The 21,794-nt window shown below is 31.2% G+C and overlaps 1 protein-coding gene and 1 long non-coding RNA gene across 2 annotated transcripts in view; both read left to right on the forward strand.

Annotated features, from left to right (window-relative positions):
• Window positions 1-2,748: 2,748 nt before the first annotated feature.
• LOC140440212 (uncharacterized) overlaps window positions 2,749-21,794 on the forward strand; it is a 28,797-nt gene continuing 9,751 nt past the window's right edge. The window contains exon 1 of the mRNA XM_072530568.1: window positions 2,749-3,029. Coding sequence (XP_072386669.1) covers window positions 2,861-3,029 — 169 coding nt within the window. The 5' untranslated portion in view covers window positions 2,749-2,860. The remainder of the gene's footprint in view (window positions 3,030-21,794) is intronic.
• On the forward strand, window positions 12,732-18,412 carry LOC140440222 (uncharacterized). Its single transcript, XR_011950797.1, has 3 exons — window positions 12,732-12,806; window positions 12,992-13,120; window positions 18,112-18,412. It is a non-coding gene; the product is annotated as an uncharacterized lncRNA (long non-coding RNA).

A 21,794-nucleotide genomic window follows, 5' to 3' on the forward strand; every position in this document is an offset into this window, starting at 1 on the left:
AAAAAAAATCTAAAGTGGAAGTCATATCTGGGTTTAATAGAATTAAAAGTATGTCATGGCTTGAATGTCATGAGAGCTCTATGTGGAACATATTCGGGTAGTGCTCCTAAAACTCTCCAAATATTTCATAACGGTTTGATTCAGGGCTATTTAGATTATGGATGTCAAATATTGTCAGATTGTCATAAGGTTCTAATTAACAAATTAGATAAATTACAATATAAGAATATGAGATCTACCTGTATTCATGCAGTTAGGTGAAAGTTGTCAAATTCCTCTCAAGTACAGATGGAAATGGCTTAATTCTAAATTAATTTTAAAAATCTCATGTTAATTAATAATCCAATAATTTCTGCCTTAGATCAATTACAGATATCAACACATACAAATCATAATTACTAGATTAAAAAAAGCATTCCCCTCTTAGTTTCCATCATGAATAAATTCCAGCATACCCCAAATTTATTTTCTAGTGACTTATTTCCATGCCACAATTTTGAATTAGAATATCAATTACCTTCTACTAATATTATGAATGTGCAATCTAATAAAGATTATGAGCATGCACTAATTCTATTTCAAAGAATTTCACTTGACAATCCACTTCACACTATATTTTTACAGATGGGCCAGTTGACAGTAAGGGCTCAGCAGGATTTGGTGTTTTTTGTCCTGACTTTGAATACTCATACTCTAGTAAACTCCCTACATAGACTCAAGTTTGCACTGCGGAGATTATAGCAATTAATCATGTGGTTTAATTTATCTTGGAGAAGGATATCAAGAGGCCCTTAATCTTGTCTGATTCTAAGAGTGCTATCAAAAAGTTAGGAAAAACATCTTACTCAATGAAAACAGAACATACCTCTATCATGGCCATAAGAGAGGTATCATGGTATATTCTGCATCAGGGACATTATAGAAGCCAATCATCAATATTATTCTGACATGGTTTCCAGGGCATTCAGATATTAGGGGCAAGTGTGCTGCAGATAAATTGGTAAACATAGGAAGATCACTAAAATTGCCAGCCAAAGTTAAATTGCATTATTCAAACTACTTTATTCATATTAAATATTTAATTTGGGAGCAATAGGCACAAGAATGGAATTTAAACAGATAAAAAGGGTTGTTTTATAGTAAAATAGTCAATAAATGGAACAAATCACCATAGTTCAATTTTCTTATAAACACAGAAGGCATATCAGGATGGTAATTAGGATGAGAACAGGACATTGTTCCTCTCCAGTTCATTTATTCCGCATAGATACTCTGGACAACCCATACTGTGAATGTGGTCAAATTGGATCCCTGATATATATTACAGGAGAGTGTCCAATAAACGTTTCTACAAATTTTTATCTCTACAAAGAGTTCGCTAAGACAAAACTACAATCTCCTATTCAACCTTAATCCTCAGAGACTAAATTTGTTGATTACATTTCTTAATCTAACCAATATCAACCTATAATATCCATATTCATTCCTTTTTGTTCCTTTCTTATATTTATATTTTACTATAACATAACCTTACAATACAAATTCCTCTCCTCTCTTTTTTTGTTTTTTTAGACCTCTGGGTTCTCTGAATATCATCCACTGTAGCATTTTTAGTGTGTGTTCAGCCACAGAATAATAAACAATCAGAATGCCCATGCCCACTCTGCTTTAATGCACCATTTTATTCGTACTTTTAGTTGAAGAATATATTAAATTATTTCAAATGTACTCAATTATTAATCTTTAAAAATTTAAATTACAGTTCTGTCGTAGCTTGTCACAAATTTCTCAATTCCACTCTATGTTTCCGTTTAAAATATGGCGATCGCGTGCTGACACACTTCAAAGGCGGCATCTGAGAGTGGGCATTCTGATTGTTTATTATTCTGTGCCTATATACTATATATAATACAAATACAATTAACGGTTCAGCTTGGTTGCTACCTCCAAGCGAGAAAAGTTTTATCCTGTGTTGCATTGTTTCTTTAACTGTTTGGCCCCAAAAAAGTTTCAACACCACAAACCTGTGTTCAACAGTGTCCATTCCGATGACGTATAATATAGTTCACAGACCACTAATTACATATAGTTCATTCAAATATAAAATAATAATTTTAATTTAGTGTTCTTCTTCTTCTTTCTCTTTATAAGCAATTCTGCTTGTTCATTGGCGGATTAATACCTCTATGGAAGGTTGTCACTCCATGTTTTGCGCGGTAGTCCGATACTTCTTCTGCCGATTGGTGACTTCTCTCTTGCTATTTTGGCGACATGGGTCTCCTCCATTCTACTTATGTGGTTATTCCATTCTTTCTTTCTATTTTGTGCCCATTCATTTATACACTGTACGTTACATTTTCTTCTAATGTCTTCACTTCTCTTTCGATCTGTCAGCGTATTTCTTGTAATTCTTCTCAGTACTCTCATCTCTGCCATTTCCAGTAGCTTTTGAGTTGTGGCTGTGTCGGGTCTTGTTTCTGAGGCATATGTGATTATTGGTCTTACACTTGCTTTATAAATTCTTGATTTCATCTCAGTGTTAATGTGTCTGTTTTGCCATATGGTGTTATTAAGGTATCCTGCCAGTCTGTTTGCTTTTTGTATTTGCTCTCTCATTTCTTTGTCCAATTTAGTGTTATATGGGGATATTCGATTGTCTAGAACAAGTTGAGAATATCCCCCTGAATTAGCTGGGCAAATTATCAACTGGGCTGGGATATTACCTAATAAAGGAAGAAGAAGAAGAATGAATATAGACGCATGCGTTTATATTCTTTGGTAAAATTATGAAAATACGCATTGGAAATACATTATAGTTAACTTGGTGTTGTTTCTCTCTTATTCAGTTTATTTATTAACTATGGAAGTTAAAGTTGAAACTGAGAAAGAAAAGTGTGATGAATATGGCAAAAAATCTGTAGACAGTCAACTATCAACATCTGATCAACACTCTACCATCATAAAAGTGGAAGAATTGAAGAATGAACCAGAGAAAGAATTAAAGAATGAACCAGAGGAAGAAGATATAGGTAATACAAATTTCTAATAAATAATAGTATTTAACCAGTAATTACTTTAATATATCTATCCATTAAGGTAAATTGTACCAGCTTTTCCATAACTTTAAATAATGTTACAATCTTGTAAGTTTCATTAAAACTTTTTAGCACTGGTAACAGATAAAACAAACTAATAGCATCATCAAATTTTTATGTTAACATGTAAAGAGTCTCCACGGTTGGTTTTAGTTGCTATATTATATTATCATTGTGTAAAAAAGAATAGTTGGTCAACGCCCGACGCCATGAATCATTTGTTTTTTATGATTTTTTACGCCATGATTTTAATTGAGGAGACAGTCGCTAGATGTCACCACTCTTTCTCTCTCAATTCAATGGACTACCTAAGCTATGACGTCACAATGGGCGGGGTTTTTAAAAACCTCTCCAAACATTTCTAATTTGTATCTATTTGTCCCATAAGAAGTTGGAAATATTGTTTTTTTAAATGCTTGAAGAATAAATAAGGACTTTTGGTTATAAACATTTATTCTGTGCGATTGGTATTATTTGTTGTTCGTGAATTTGTGAGGTAATAATATCAAAGTACAGTCTGTCCCAAACCCTTCTTTCATTGCGTCACTAATTTTGACGTCATATGGGATTTTAAGAATGTCGAGAATTATTGCATGACATTTTAGTTAAATCTGACAGTTGCAGGATTGTAATCGGCTAAATATGAAAAGGTCATTTTTTTTTTAAATATGGAATAAAACTTTAACAATTAAATTTTTTTTTAATTTACATATTAGAGGTCCCGTCCTGTATATAAATTTTTATTGCGCATTATATTGGAACGGCAGTTTGTCATAATTCCTATTCTATATACATTCCAAGGAAAGTGCTTAATTAGCTAAGATTTATTTATGGATTTTCTGGCCAGTTGGTTGTCAAAACCAGTGCCAATAAAACACACACACACACACATTATTGTTTATTACAAACACTATGGAATTGGAATGTTTCTTTATTTAAAATAACGCTTCCTCCTAGAATCTTGTAAGAGTCGATTGCGAGATAAAAAAGTTTATGGCAATTGCAAGGCGTCAAGGCAAACATTCCTGTGATAAAATAGCATCGATTGAAATCAGTCATATTCGGATAAGTAATTTTCCGATAAGTTTCTGTGGCAGCCATTAGTTTAATTTTGTTAAGATTTATCATTAATTAGTGGAAATAGTTTAAATAGTGAAGCAGAATTGATATAAATTTCATCTCCGTAGACAGCGTTCTGTCTTACTACACTTGTACCTGAAGGTAGTTAAAAAACAATGTAAATAGTTTAAATAATGAAGCAGTTGATTTTTGAGTTAATCTACCAGTTCCGGTATGCAAATGAAATAGTGTTAATGGAATTTAGTTAAAAAACAAGATACCGAATGTAAGTTTACCTTCTTTTTTTATAAATAACAAAAATGAATATTATATTTCAAACACTCCACAATCTGATTCAGAATCTGATTTATTAAAATCAATAATTACAAGGAATATGTGGCTGGCATCAATTATATTTTACATTTCAAGAAAATGTGGTTCTAAAAAGAATACATATAACAGTAATAGTTTAAGATATTTCCTCAGTATCATTCCTGAATCCACAATCTGATTTAGTATCTGGTCCGTTAAAATCAATAATTATAGGAGATATGTGGTTGACATCAATTTTTTTGGCTGTTTTCCAGTATTCATTTATGATATCTTCTGCATGTGTTACATATTCCTTTCAATTCCTTAAATTTAACCACAATTATTATCCAATTATTATCTACGAATTTTAGTACGCTTCAATTACGTGTTCTAATGCTTCTTTCCAAATACTTAATACAGTACTTTCATTTACAGTACCTACAGAACTTATTTTTGCATCATATCTTTTAGAATCTGACCAAACATTCTCAATTGGGTTAAACTGGCAATGACATGGAGGCAATCTCAATACTCTACGGCCATGTTGAAGTACCAGTACATCTAATCTATAGAATAAAACAAATATAATCTCATTTATTAAATATCTCTTAACACGTACTTGAAAACTTTACCTGGTAAATGTTTTACCAATTATTTGACTAGTGTATTCCTTAATATTTGACATTTTGAAAATTTCTCACTTATTAACAACTATTCTGATGTTTTTGTGGGGTTCTGACGTCGTAAATCTTAAATGACGTGCACTCTTTTTTTTATGAAAAATTCTATATGAATGTTTGGTTGATCTACGTTATACTAGTTGGTGCTATTTGAAAATGTTAAAAACTAAAATGAATTAATCGTGAGTGATCGAAGTGAGTGACGTCCATTTTTGTTCCCTGAATTAAATTAACTAGCGTTGCAATATTTCATTGAAATAGTGGCCACAAGTTTAGCTAGGTGCAGCAGAATGTTAAAACCTATGTATCTATATAAAAAGCTAGGATGACAAGTCACACTGTTTGTTCGGTAGGGTAACTACGCCACCTAAGAAATCTGAACTACCAACATCCATTTTAATCATATTTGGTTCTTGAAATGATACGGTTGATTTATTGCTAATTCATTCTAAAAATTGATGATTCAAATATTCGTAATAGGAAATTTTACTACTTCACAGTAATGAATTTTTTCGCAAAACTGCTAAAAATATAGGTTACTGTAGGGTAAGATCAATGACGTATAATATACATTTATTATACGTCATTAGGTAATATACACATACACTTACTATAAAAATAAAATGACGTTTGACAAACGCCAACGTTTTACCAAAATAAAATAAACTTATAACTAGACAAAATTAAATAAAAGCAAATAAAATTAAATAAAATTAATAAAATTAAATAAAAGCAGATAAAAGATATATCTGTAAGAAGGCTGGTATACCGTTTCTGCTTCATTACCCATGTAAAATCCCATAAAAAATTCTAAGGTTCATCCTGCTCAGTTTTTGAGGGGGTTGCGAATATGCTGAGAAAGAGACAACACACATTACGACATTGTCAAAAGGGCACTACATCATATCTCCTTTTTTTATTGGTCCGATTGGAGCGTGTGATACGTTAAATGAAAGGAAAGGATATAACGAATATATTAAAATAGAAAAAACAAACAAGGCGACTACCAAAAGAGCACTACACAGTGTCATCATTATTAATGAGAAACAACTGATCGAATCCTAACATGCGACATAGCAAATGAAAGGCAAGATAGAACGAATATATTCAGAAAGAAAAAACAAACAAGCAGACTACCAAAAGGGCATTATACATCATCTTCCATATTAATGGACATATAGCGACATACGGCATATCACATGAGACTATGGATATTTATTATACAGTGTGTAAAAGCCAAATGGAATAAATTCATTATTTAGGTTACTGTACATATTTATAAAAAATCCCGAAACACGTCAAATTTAAATTATAACTTGACATTCTTTAACGTGAAAATGCAACCCCTACCTTCAACCCCCTTATAATGACAGGTACAACCCCCAATTTTTAAAATAGGAAGTATAAGCTTGTGATATATCGTTTGAAAGGTCTTTTCATTCTCCATTCAAAAATGTTGTCGCTTTCAAGTTTATTAAGATTAATTAAGATAAAATAAATTAAAATCATGTGGTTACCGAAATTCGCTACAATACAATCAAAAACTAAAATGTAATGCAAAACGTAATAAAATGTAGAACACGAAAAAGAACTATGAATGTTAATGAAGTAGATGTTCAAAATGTTCACCGCGAACGTCTTGGCAACATCCTAATCTCAAATAAAACTGTCTTCTAACATTATTTAACATAACAGGCGTGATCGACCTAATCGCAAGCGTTATTCGTTCTTTTAAGTCATTTAAATCAGAAGGTTTAGTTTTGTACACATGGCTCTTCACATATCCCCATAAAAAGAAATCTAATAATGTAAGATGAGGTGATCGCGCTGGCCATTCAATCGATCCTCGCCTCCCTATCCACCGATTGGGAAATATTGTATCGAGGTACTGCCGGACATTAAGTTGGTAATGTGGTGGTGCTCCATCCTGCTGAAACCATATCGTATTCGCTGGAACTTGAGGGTTTCCTGGATCAGGATATAAATTTGCCAACGTTGGAATGACATCATTTTGAAGTAGTGCCAAATAATTGTTGCCATTCAAGTTGCCCTCAATGAAAAAGGGACCAATGATATTGTTTCCTACAATCCCTGCCCAAACATTAACCTTTTGAGGGTATTGAGTGTGTTCTTCTCTCATCCAGTGAGGATTTTCCGTGGCCCAGTAGCGGCAATTTTGCCGATTAGCATGACCGTTAAGTGAAAAAGTACACTCATCAGAAAACCTAACGTCTTCTAATTGGATAATATTGTTATCCAACATGTCCATCATTTGCTCACAAAAAAAGTTCTCCTATCAAAATCGTCTTCCATGAGCTCCTGAGTAGGTATCATCTTATAGGGATGCAATTTATTTTCTTTTAATATGTTTACTATCGATGTATGGCTAGCATTGAATGTAGTGGATGCCTGTCTACTCGATGTATGTGTATTTTCCTGAAACTCAAGCAACACATCTAATTTGAGTTCATCACTCAGTGCATTGGCAGCTGCTTTTTTTATCTGCCTTACATGACCAAACTCGCAAAACTGCTTCTCTATTTTACTTATTGTTCCTTGGGATATAGGCGGTAAATTAGGAAATTTCTCATGAAATAGGCGAGTTACTTCCTGTTGTGTTCGGGTGTTATCTCCGTAACCAATCATTTGTAAAACTGTTATTTTATGCATCTCCGTTAATCTAACCATTTTTCAGAATTGAATTGAACGAACTTTTTACTTAAATTAAAATACTGATAACTTAAATAAAACAATTTACTAATGCGTGTTAAAATAACGTTGCCACGGAAATTCTTTAAATTTTTTTAATGGTTACCATCTAAAAACCACATTGCTATGGTTTTTGTTCACTTTCTCATTATTAAGACCTAAACGGGAAATAAGTTTTGAGTATATTTTAGCGAATTTAGGTAACCACATGATTTTAATTTATTTTATCTTAATTAATCTTAATAAACTTGAACGCGACAACATTTTTGAATGGAGAATGAAAAGACCTTTCAAACGATATATCACAAGTCTATACTTCCTATTTAAAAAATTGGGGGTTGTACCTGTCATTCTAAGGGGGTTGAAGGTAGGGGTTACATTTTCACGTTAAAGAATGTCAAGTTATAATTTAAATTTGACGTGTTTCGGGATTTTTTATAAATATATACAGTAACCTAAATAATGAATTTATTCCATTTGGCTTTTACACACTGTATATAAAGCAATAGACATATTTGCTTTATATATAAAGCATAATATAAATACAAGGTAAATTTTCTGTATTGACCTGAAGAAGGCCCCTGACTGATTACAAAATAAACAACTAGCCTAATACTAGCACATGACACATCAAATCAAACGAAGTGAGACGTATAGTACATATTTATAATGTATAATATAGCGTGCCATCAATTATATTTATATATATTTATATATATATATATATATATATATATATATATATATATATATATATATTTATATATATTTATAAACATATACAGGGTATAGAAAAAAAAGATGATGTCAGGTCAGAAGTACACCAGATCATACTTTATATTTACTTGGTTTATATGCAAAAAGTTTATTACTTTAAAAATTTAATGACGGGTAAAGTCACTAGTAAAAGAATAAAATCTTGTGCGTAGATTAACAATCTGCTTAAACGCCTTAGAATAATCATATATTTTTTGTAACCAATAGAAAAGTAAGTATATTTAACTATTATCCTACAGTATATATACAACAAGTATATTATTGTTATTTCTTCTTCCTTTGCCCTATCCGTTTCGGAAGTTGGCTATTAACAAGGCTATTTTGACTTTGTTTACGGCACCTCTGAACAGTTCGGTCGATGTTAGTCCGAACCATTGTCGCAGGTTATGCATCCATGCGTGTCGTCTTCTTCCCGGTCCCCTCCTACTGTCGATTCTTCCTTGGACTATTAACTGTAGCAGTCGGTACTTAGTATGCCTCATGACATGTCCGAAGTACTCAAGCTTCCGTTTCTTTACGGTGAAGATTATTTCTTTGCTTTTGCCTATTCTCTGCATTACTTCCACGTTAGTGATGTGGTCTGTCCAGGATATCCGAAGAATACGGCGATATATCTACAGCTCAAAGGATTCTAGTTTCTTCAGGGTGGCTTCCGTTGTGGTCCATGCCTCTGCTCCATAGAACAAGACCGGGAAGACATAACACTTGACCAGTCTTAATTTTAGTTCCATTGAGATTTTGGTTGTGAACCACTTTTTCATATTGTTGAACGCGTTTCGCGCTTTTTCAATTCGTGATCTTATTTCTGTTGACTGGTCCCATTTTGTGTTGACTGTGTGTAGCAAAATACTGGGGTGTGTGTAAGAGGAGAGATGTATAAGAAGAGTGGTCTATATATATATATATATATATATATATATATATATATATATATATATATATATATATATATATATATATATATATATATATATGGGATAAAATTGATAGAAGTAAAATAGATAACAATTAAGTAAAGAAGTAATAAAAAATATTGAACGGAATGTGGCTAGGCTAGCAATGTAGGCAAGAGAATGACCACTAGAAACTCAAGGATGGATACGGCCAATTTGCATGCCTTTTAAAGACAGTAAATCAGGAAAATATGTATGATGGATAGAAAAAGAAGATAAGAAAAATGAATAGATATAATGAAAATTAACAAAGAAAACAAATTGAGGGCGCCAGAAGAGGGATACTACTCTAAAAAGAGTAACAGTCACTCTTCCAGGTATCGTATACTGCTACTATTAATTAAAGTTGATTTAATAAACAAAAATGCTGTAAATGTAAAAAGGTAAGGAAATATTAATAAAAAATTATATGCAAAACAAATTCAAGTTTATTAAATATAACTTCTTAGATTTTGACAATCTCTAAGTTACCAAAAAGTATATGAAAATTTCACAATATAATATTTTAAAAAAAAGAATGTTGAAAACAACTATAATAAAAAGTTGAAAACTAGACAGAATAACTCTGATATAGAGTGTACAACCTACATCTAGGTTAAAAACAACCTTAAACAAAATAATGCTAACGTTGGAAGAACGTATAGCCAAGTAAATATATCAAACTTACCTACAATATGACCAACAATATTGTTAAACAACTCTAGGGAGGGATAATAACCGGAGTTAATAACACAAGATGAAATATAAAAAAATTAGTTAAGTAAACAAATAATGAAATAATTAAAGTTAATAATGAAATAAATGGTTAATACAAAAAAACAATGGAAGATAATCTCTGGGTAGAATTTGAGCTCAAACTTACCGATACCTTACACCAAGGGGAGTTATATTAATTAATATATATATATATATATATATATATATATATATGTTATAAAAAAAAACCTATAACTGGTGAAACAAGATATATATATATATATAGTTCTGAAGTAAAAACCAACTGTCCTCCTAGGTGAAACAGTTGTCTGGAAGGATACTCCCGAATGGCTTCGGTGTCCCAGCGAAGTCCTCCTTGAGGTCCGAAATTAGCACGGAGCTGGTGCTAATTGGCTCAGTTCCGATGATGACTGTCCTGCCCTACCTCTAGGTGCAGGCTGGAGAAAAAAATGAGGGTGGAGTAGACAATACCCCCTGGCTTGTCCCAATGACCCTGATTCTAATAGAGTTGAAGTGGTACTCTCCCTCGGATGTTCTGAGGGAAATTTATAATTCCATGGTAGGTGGCTGAAAACAATTCCCCGTTACTTCTAATCTCAACATTGATAAAAAAGAAATCAAAGAAGAAGTGAGGAAAGTTTCTTTCAGCATAAGAAACCGGAGCAAAAAGATAATTATAGTAGATAAAAAAACCCATCCAATCGGATGTAGCGTGACCTTGCTTCACATAGAGTAAAAATATAATGGCCTTGAACAAAATACTATATTAAAATATGAAATAATGAATCTGAATAATAGGATATAGATAAAATACTCTAATGTTCATTAAAATATCTGTGGAAATTGTAATAGATGTTTACGAAAAATTCAGAATTTTAATCAGATTCATGCCGGAATGATTGTAAGCGGCCATACTATACTTGAATTCGTGACCCAAGGTCATTCTGAATACCTTAAGGATGTGGAAGGTGAGAACAAAAGTTAGTTTTTATAATATAAAAAAATTATTATTTACCAGATAACTACTTAATTCCGTGCTAGAAATCTCACTTCAACTTCCCGAGTTTCCGAAAACACCGTCAATTAAATTATTACGGTTATACTTAGAATATTTAACTTCTTGAAGTGAAGGAAATTCTATGCATTAATTGGATTTTCTTTCGCTAACTACCACTTACTTTGTACCACTTCAAACTCTCGATCAAAAGTGAATTTTAATTCACAGTTTCTTAACCAAGAGCCAGTTTCCACTCCCCCCTAATCTCCTGTCATCTCTCTGGTCCGCAATGGTACCAAATTAGAACAGAGTGACAACTTAAATTATTAACACTACACACTTAATGGGCAAATGAACACTTAAAGTTAGGCAACCCATACTACATCTCTGAAATTATTTTAATATAAATTGTTTATTATTTAAATACAAATTGTAATAAAAGTAACGACTGTTACATGTGGTTCCAAGGTATGTGTATGTCTCCACTTGTTCTATTTTTCGGTTGTTTAATGTCAATTGCATCGGAGGTTGTTGTGTTCTGCTGATGAGCATGCATTTAGTTTTGGTTGTATTGAGTTCTAAACCATATTCTTGACTTGCTGTGTGTATGCTTTGCATGAGTCTTTGAAGCTCGTTGCAGTCATTTGCGATAATAACTGTGTCGTCAGCATATCTAATATTATTGATTACCTCTCCGTTTACTTTGATACCCTCCGAAACTTCTCCCAGTGCTTCTCTGAAGATTTGTTCAGAGTATATATTGAACAGGAGCGGCGAGAGGACGCATCCCTGTCGTACACCCTTTTTAATATCTATCTTCCCACTGTGTAATCTTTATCTCAGCACTTTGGTTCCAATATTGTTATTTATTATATATTGTTATTTACATTATATTTACTATATTGTATATATATTGTATATTTACTATATTGTTATTTACGTTTATGTTTCTAAAATAAAGGTAGTGTTATTACTATCAGAGAACTGGTAAATGTCGTGTATAGAAGTAGTATGTAACCATACTGTGATTTTATGTCTGTATATATACTGTAACTTTAAGTATAAAGAAATTCAATTTTTTATTTTATTTGGAAGTATGTATATTAAAAAGCTTATTCCGGAGGTAATTAAGACATTTTAATCATATGTTTGTTGAAAACACAGAGAAAACCATTTGTATGAGAAAAACAAAACTAGTTTTTCAATAATGAATTTTATAGGATACCTTAGATTAATGAAACCATAAATTCGTTTTAATAATCTAAGGATAATACAAGTTAAATAAAAATTTTACATATGAAAGATAAAGTGATTCGTGTGCTAATCTTAATTAGTAAGACCATGAATCACTTATATTAGTCATTAAAATAGTGTTATTACTGATTACTATCAAGGAATTGTTATGGTAAATGTCATGTCTAGAAATAGTATTAGGTATATCTAAATAAGTTTAAAGAATTAAAATTTTTATTTTGTTTGGAAGTATATTAAAAAACTTTGGCTTCAGGTAAGTAAAACCTTTTAATCCTATATTTTTGAAAGTATAAAGAAAAACATTTAATGAGAAAAACAAAATTAGTTATTTTAAATGAATTTTATCGGATAATACAATTTAAAACGTTAAAATTTAAAAGAAAGTGATTTTGAATTAAAATAATGTTACTTCTGTAATAAATAAATGGTTTTTTACAGATGACTGGAAATATATATGCTTAATATACATGTGGTTTATCACCATATAACAGTTACGGATTAAGAGTCTTTAGATTTCCGATAAGAAATGCTTCGGCTTGTCAAAAATGGATATTAATTAACACTCTGGTAAGTAAATATGAACTTTTTTGTATTCTTTTATTTTACACCGTTCATGTTACGCAATTAACTTGAAAAAATGTTTATTTTTTTCTTCCATTATTTTTCATTATCGCCACAATGCACACGTAATATTCGAGATGCGGTAATTTGAATTTTACGTTTTTGTTGCTATTATAATAATTATGATATAATAAACTTTGGAAAAGCAAATTAGTGAACAAATATCATGTAAATAAACTTAAACAAAGTATTAGATATTTAAATATTACCTTAGATATTTTTAGTTATTGTATAGAAAACTAGAAATAAATTCATCTTCATCGGAGGACTAATTTATACAACAGTCCATCAGGGAAAAAATCGTTTTGTACGTAAAAATGTATACATATGTTTGAAGGTTCTAAAAGATATGAGGGGTAGTTGATGAAAAATCCGTGAAGACATACAGCTGATTTTTATTTGTTTTTATTTTAAAACAATCTTAAAAGTTATAAAGTCATTTTTTTACTATAAAACGTTTTTTATTCAGTTAAGATAAAAATATTTTAAATAAAAATTGTGGATCTTAAAAAGTTCTTCAATTTTCGAGTTTCTGAATTAAAATACATAAAGAGTTCACCAGATAGTTGGAAAAAACCCTTTATTTTGCAGTAATTTATAATTGTTAATAACTTTGTTTTTTGCATAATGACACGTAATATAACTACTAAAAAATTGTGGCAGTTAATTAGCGATTAAAGTGTGCTAAATTTCAAATAGACCAACCGAATAGTTTATAAGTTATTCAATTTGTTTATCCTGGAAAGTGATTATTTAAACAACTGTTCTTGTACAGACAGTAACTCTAGAGGTATTCTGTAGACCGAAATCGATTCTTATTTTTAAGGTGCAACATTTTATTAAATTTGTTATTAAAAAAAAGGTTTGAAAAAGGACTGACTTTTTAGGTTATTAACAATTATAATAACTTTGACATTTTTTAAGTTTTGACACGCTTGTAAGTAGGCACAATGATAAGCTGGTGAAAAACATATTTTCCAAATAAAACTAAACCTTCTATAACCAATAGGAAACAAGATATCATTTTTTTCTAAAAATTCCCATTATTTATTAACATTAAGAACTGAATATTTTAATCAAATTATAAAAATTATCTAAACAGAGAACGTGTAAAAAGTTATATCGCGTTAAAGTGATGGTACTCGTAAAATACCGCCACGGAAAAGTGGAGGGGTGAACCACAAAAATATTGTTAAGCTGTTTGTTCGGGCTGTTAGGCCGTTGTCTTCTGAGATTAGTTCTCGACGTTTCGTTTATCCTTGTGTTTGTGTGTCTTTTCGTGGTTCCCACATATACTATTCCACATGTGCATGGTATTCGGTATACTCCGGCCGTTGCTAATGGGCCGCATTTGTCGTTCACCGATCTTAAACAGTCCTTGATTTTCTTTGTAGGCTTGAAAATGGTCTTTACATTTGTCTTTATCGACAAATCTACCGTTACCGAACACGCTTTGGGAAGCGGAGAACATCGAATACTCTTTGAAGAAACGCAGATGCTGGATAAAACATCACAACACTACCCACGGTTATATCGGGAGGCGGTGGAAATATATAAGCATAATAAGCATATAAATAATTTTAATCGGATAGAAGGACAAAAAATTAACAAAACATTGATACCAATATTAAATTCCAGAAACGCCCTTCCCACAAAACACGAAAAAACAAAAGCTATGAACGAGGACACGCCCCCTCACGCCGAAACCAGTGGAGGGGAGGCGAGTAGAAAATATAAATATGGCCTCCGTAGTACAAGTACAACTCGGCGTCAGTGCCGTCAGTCGTCAGTTTCAGCTTACAAGCGAAGCAGTAACATCTGGTGACATCTTCCAGAAGATGCCGTTGAGAACTAATCCCAGAAGACAACGGCCTAACAGCCCGAACAAACAGCTTAACAAGTTAGACGATGGCCGTGGAAGCCTAACGCATTTTACAAAAATATTATTTATACTTATTAGTTAGTTATCTTCATTAAATGCAATTATAGTAAAATCAATTATTTCGTTGAAAGAAAAAAACTATAAAATAATTAAATGAATTTTAATATGTAATTCATAATTATTATTATATATTTATATAAATAATATACACTTAATAAAATTTTAATATTTCTTACGAAATAATAGTAAAATTCAGCAACTTTTATGTGGAATAATTTAATAAGGTAATTTATTTTTCTGGGATTTTCCGAGAGGGGAATATAGCACAATTCTTATTATTTTGTTGAGCTACCCCAATTAAAAAAAATGAAGGTTCTACGTGCCACCGATGCCAAGATATTGCAAATTTTGCCAGCTTCAATTTGAAGTTAGTTCAATTTTGAATCTAAAAAAAAACGGAGTTCGGGCAGTTCTTTCCTCCACTTTTCTGTGGCGGTATTTTAGGCGTACCATCATTTTAACGGGTTTTAACTTTTTACTCCTTCACTGTATATGTCATCTATAAGCTGGATCATAAAACGTATCATGGATCATAAACTCCAAAATGAATAAGAAACGTTTTATAGACAAAACATATTTTTTCATATTTTAAGCTTTAAAAAAAAACAAAGCAAAACCAGCTGTACGTCTTCACTGATTTCTGATCTGCTACTCTTCATATACCTTTTAGAACAGAAAGACGGTATAAGATTTAATTTCGATTGCAGGAAATCTGCAAGCCGCTTATACGTATTTCAACCTCTTTAGGTCTCATCAGAGCGACATATGCAGTTGCTCGAAATTAAATATTATACCGTTTTTCTGTTTTAGTTCTTTACTCTGTTTCGAGTACCAGAAACTAAATTCACTAAGAATTTTTACCGTGATGAACGGCATGTGGAATACAAATTATAGATTTCTTTCCCGACTAATTTATCAATCTGTCTGCTTTGCAAGTTTTAGAAAGCACAATGGTAAATATTTGAATTTAGTTTCGCCATGTAGGAAATCTTAGAGTTCCTAGTGATACCTTTTAGAACCTTCAAATATCTGATAAGATTTTTACGTGAAATCAGTGATTTTTCACAGTTTTTCTCATTAGACTTGTCAAGAAAACCCCACTCAAGAAAAACAGCTAAAAATATCTTATACAGGTGTTTAAAGTTTCTAAAAGGTATATTAGATAGCTGATGACAATTATGTGAAGACATACAGCTAATTTTGCTTGGCTTGTTTATTAAACAATCGTAAAAAGTGAATAGTTTTTGCATATAAAACGTTTCTTATACATTCAGAGAAAAGTGGTTAAGATCAAAGTTATACATCATAAAAAATTCTTTAATATTGAGAGTTTTAATAAAATACATAAAGAATTGACCGAGATAATTTTAATTATAAATGTTAATACCTTTGTTTTTGCATAACGACACATAATACAACTATTAAAATATAGACTAAAAAAAAATACTAAATTTCATATAGATCGACCAAATAGTTTATTATAAGTTATTCAATTTGGTTATCCCTAAGAGCGATTATTTAAACAACTGAACTTGCCGAAACAGTCACTCTAGAGGTATTTTGTAAATTGCAATCAATTCTTTGAGGCTTCGTTTTTACGGTATATTAAAAAAACCTAAAGATTTTATTAAATTTGTTATTAAAAATCAGTTTGTAAGAGGGCCTATTTTTTACCTTATAAACATTTCTAATAACTTGGACATTTTTTATGTCATACACTTGTATATAGGGTCAATAAAAAGCTGGGGAAAAAAACAGAACCTTCTATGGCTTAGAGAAAGCAGATAGCATTTTTTTTCTTAAAACCATTCTTAAAAACTGAATCTTGAACACATTGTAAAAGAAGATCTAAATTTTTTGATTCAACGTATAGATGGCATACACACTGAAGAAGTAAAAAGTTATAAAACGTTAAAATAATGGTTAGTAAAATATCGCCACGGAAAAGTAAGTGCAGGGGAGAACTGTCCGCTGCAATATCTCAGCTTGTTTCTTGTTATTGGTCATAGAAGGTTCTTTTTTTTTAATTGTGCGTTTTCACCACCTTTTTATTGAGTTTACTTACAACCCTGTGACATACAAAAATATCAAATTTATTATAAATGTTTAGAAGCTAAAGTCAGTCCTTTTTCAAACTGTTCTTTAATAACAAGTTTAATAAAATGTTGAAGTTTTTTTAATAAACCTTATAAATAAAGCTTTAAATAATCGATTGCGATTTACAAAATACCTCGTAAAGTGACTATTTGAGCAAACACAGTTGTTTAAATAATCGCTCTCCGGGATAAACAAATAACTTATAAACTATTTAGTCGATCTGTTTAAAATTTCGCTCAGTTTAATTTTTACTTTTTAGCTCACTAATTGTTACAATTTTGGGTAGTTATATTGTATGTCGTTATGCATTAAACAAAGTTATTAACATTTATAAATTAGTACAAAAATAAGGGTTTTTTAGAATTATCTTGGTCAATTATTTACGCCTTTTATTTTGAAAACTTTCAAAAGAAAGGTGATCTATAACTTTTTTTGAAACATTTTTCTCTAGAATATATATAAGAAACTTTTTATAGGCAGAAACTATATTTTCACTTTTTAAGATTGTTAAAAAAAACAAAACAAAATCAGCATCTTTACGGATTTTTCATCAGCTACCTACCCTTCATATTCCTTTTAGAACCTTCAAATATGTGTATAAGATTTTTTCAGCATTTTTCTTCTTTGACTGGGGTATTAATAAATATTTAGTATTTGGTGAAATGCAATATTTTACCAATAGTGAAAATTTAATGTGAATTCTCTTGTTATAGAGATCTGAGGTATTATGTACAGGGTGTGCAATAACTATAACATTTAACTTTAAACATTTTATATAACTTAAAGGTTGTCATTTATTTTGTGATATTATATTGAAATAAGATATCAAGACAAATTTTTAACTTTATTGTGCAGAAAGTTGCTTTTTTCAGTTGTGTTAATATTAATATTGTTGTAGGTACCTATTGCTGCATTGAAAAGTCTGGAGTTAGTGGATTTAAAAAAATATATGCAGTATGTATTTTGATGAAATACATCTGAACGCAAAATATTTACCTGCTATTGCTGTACCAAAAAAATACAGTGAGAAAGAAGAGGAAGGTTTGTTACCGACAGCACGCGTTTTGCATACGTATTCGGCAACAAAACAACCATCAACTAGTGTCAATACTGTTTCGCACAGTGATAATTCTGAACTTGGCGATTTTGTTTATTGAGCTTGTAGATATGCCGTTATCACAATTAGTCAAGAAAAAAGATTTCATAATTAACATGCACGTAACATGCATGTAACTTCAAAGGAGATTTACGGATTAATCTCCTGAAAACTGGTATTTTTTTTTGTTTTTTTAACCTATTCTCTATCCTTCCATTGTTGGATGTAGGTCTCCCCCAGATCTCTCCATCTTTCCCTATCTTGAGCTGTTCTCTGCCATGTGGGACCTCCTTGTTTCCTAATGTCATCTTTCCACCTCATCTGTGGTCTGCCTCTTGATCTCATTGCATTGTATGGACGCCACTTTCCGATGGCATTGTTCCATCGTCCGTCTTTGAGACGTTCATTGTGTCCAGCCCATTTCCATTTCAGTTTGGCTGCTTGTTCTATCGCGTCTACTGTCTTTGTTCTGGTTCTGATCCACTGGTTACGTTTTCTATCTTTAAGTGATATACCCAACATTTGTCTCTCCATCGCTCTTTGTGCCTTCCTTATCCTATCCAAATTGGCCTGTGTAAATGTCCATGTCTGTGCTCCGTAGGTGAGCACCGGTATTATACAGGAGTTATATACCTTGCTTCGTAAGTATAGAGGGATTGTTTGATTTTTTAGAACGTAAGAAAGTTTGCCGAACGCTCCCCATCCCATTCTTACTCGTCTCGATATTTCGGCTGTTTGATTTTCTCTGTTAGCTCTGATTGCTTGTCCTAGATAGATATACTCATTTACCTGTTCTATTTTTTCTGTTTGTATTTTTATTGCCTCTTGGTCTTCCGTGTTTGTCATTACTTTTGTTTTGTTGAAGTTAATTTTTAGGCCTTTGCAGTGATTTTTCATGAAGTTCATTCAGCATTAATTCTAGTTCTTGTCGTTCCGAGGAGATCAGAAAGTATATCATCCGCATATCTAAGGTGATTTAGGTACTTTCCGTTAATACATATTCCTCTGTTTTTCCAATCTGTTGATTTTATTATATCTTCGAGGGTCAAGGTAAACAGTTTAGGTGAAATTATATCGCCTTGTCGGACTCCTCGTTTAACTTATACGAAAACTCGTATAAGGGCACCAAAAAAGAGTCTGGTTAAGATTAGGTCAAAATCTGTACAAACTGCTCCAAAGCCACAAACTCCGTTTTCTACTGCGTTACTGAGAATGCAGTTGCATAAGAAAAACTAAAAGTGGTCTCCAATAGAAAAAAACTGCTATTGAGACTGCTGTAACCCCGGTTTCAATCAAAAAATATTTGATAATATAAAACCTAAAGCAGAAAGCATGTCTCCTAAAGAGAGAAAATCAATTTTATTATTCGATGAGATGGCCATAAGGAGAACGATAGAGTATAATAAAAAACTTGATATTGAAAGTTTTGAGTATATTGGTAACAACAGAAAAAAGTCAGTTTTGGCCAAAATGGCATATGACTTACAATACTACAAGAAATAATTACTAATGGCCTTAAAAGATTGAGAGATTCCGGTTTAGAACTTTTACGAATAGTTTGTGATTTATCGGTGATAAGGATGTATACTTCACGTATTACATAAATTTATTTCTATCGGGAGAATTGATGGAAAACATATTCTCATTTATGTAAAAACATAAAATAAATAGTACTGTTTATTTAGGTTTTGTTAATTATTGATCCTTTTTACCCAAAATAGATTTGTCCCCGAATACCTATGTGTTTTATAAAGAGTTTTTTTAAACAATGATAAAACTTAAGTCTCGATCGACTAAAAAATAAATCCCCGGATGAGCCTTCTAAGACGATGGCAATTGAGTCTATTTTAATTAAATATTGAATCATTTTCTAACAGATCAAATAAACAAATTAAATATCTGCTAAACTAATAAATATTTAAAAAAGACATTTACATCATTTAAATAGATTACTGACCGATTTAGATTTAACAAGTCTCAAATGAAAAAAAAACAATTTAAACTATTCGCTCGAAATAGATATCTATCACAAGACGAATACAATGGTAATAACAATAAGCGTTTTATTTAAATCTTATATTTTCTTCACAATCTGGCATTTGTAAACAGGTTTCTATTAGAGATCGTACAGATGAAAATATACTCGAATAGAACTCTGCATACAATTAAATTTCTATTAATAGTTTTTAAAATTTATTACTAGTGGCCGCTACCTAACGGCAGATTACAAGTCAAAAAATTGTCCGGTAAAGCGTGTCTTACTATTGTTTTTTAAACAATAATATTATGTTAAAAACATGCGTTTAGTATATTCATCTGGTTCTTTACCATTTATAGTTCAACTTAATCTATTTGAGAGTTTTTAGAATTAGTGAGTAAACTTTATATTTACAATAAAAAAAGTAAACAGAATACGAGCCCGTATGACTATATAGTGGAACAAATTAAAATATATACAGTGATGAGTGTCTTACCACCCGGCAAAATAGCGGAAAGGATAGAAGACAGATTAAGTTGTGAGATAGTACGAGATAAGGCTAGTTATTAGACGTGTCTATTTGACTTCAGTCATAATTATACGGATGACCTCGAAAATATTTTATTTTAATAATTTCTGATGTTAGAATAAATGATTAAATATATTAAGATATATTATAGTAAAAAACATTAATTAGTAGCGATTTTAAATTATAAATCTTTAAGTTTATTTAATAATAAAAATAACTCAACTGAAATATTTGACTAAACTAAATCAGTCCGAAAACAATTATTGTATCTAGAATTGGTGTAATAGTTTGAGACGTTGTCTATCGATAAGAAGACTGGGGTTCAATTCACACCAAGGGTAAAATTTTTGTTTTACTCATTTAAAAATAATAGAAAATATTATACATATTAGGTAACAAGTTTTCGAAAAACTCATTATTTACAATTTATTCTTATTTCAATGTTATAAAATAGAAATACAAAATATTTCAAATTCAATTCCAGTTTTACAGTCTTCAGTTGTGAATGGAAAATAATCCATTGAAGACTGTTTAATGTCAAATCCATCACTAAATGCTCAGTGTTAATATCAATTCCTCTGTACAGGTAATGATTTTCAAAACAATTGACGACATTGAAATGGATGCGCGCGAACAGCTACCTGCTTTATAGCTAACCAAATCATCAAGCCTTCAAATAAGCCAAGTTATCAAATAATAACACATCGAGAAGTGTTTTTTACGGTAAACAGAAACTTTTTATTGAAAAAACAATTCGTGAAAAGGATTTTAACGGTCGAGGAAAAAGTGCAAATTGTTGTCTGGCATGTGAATGGATTATCAGACAACATGATTAGACAACAATTTGTAAATATGTTTCCAAATAGGCCGGCTCCAGCACGATCAACAATTCAGTCTATTATACGTAATTTTTTTACTTATGGATCCGTATTCGATCCAAGAGGAGTTCGTAGACGAAGGGAGGTAAATCCAGATTTG

The sequence above is a fragment of the Diabrotica undecimpunctata genome, chromosome 1, assembly GCF_040954645.1.
Source record: "Diabrotica undecimpunctata isolate CICGRU chromosome 1, icDiaUnde3, whole genome shotgun sequence".
NCBI lineage: Eukaryota > Metazoa > Arthropoda > Insecta > Coleoptera > Chrysomelidae > Diabrotica > Diabrotica undecimpunctata.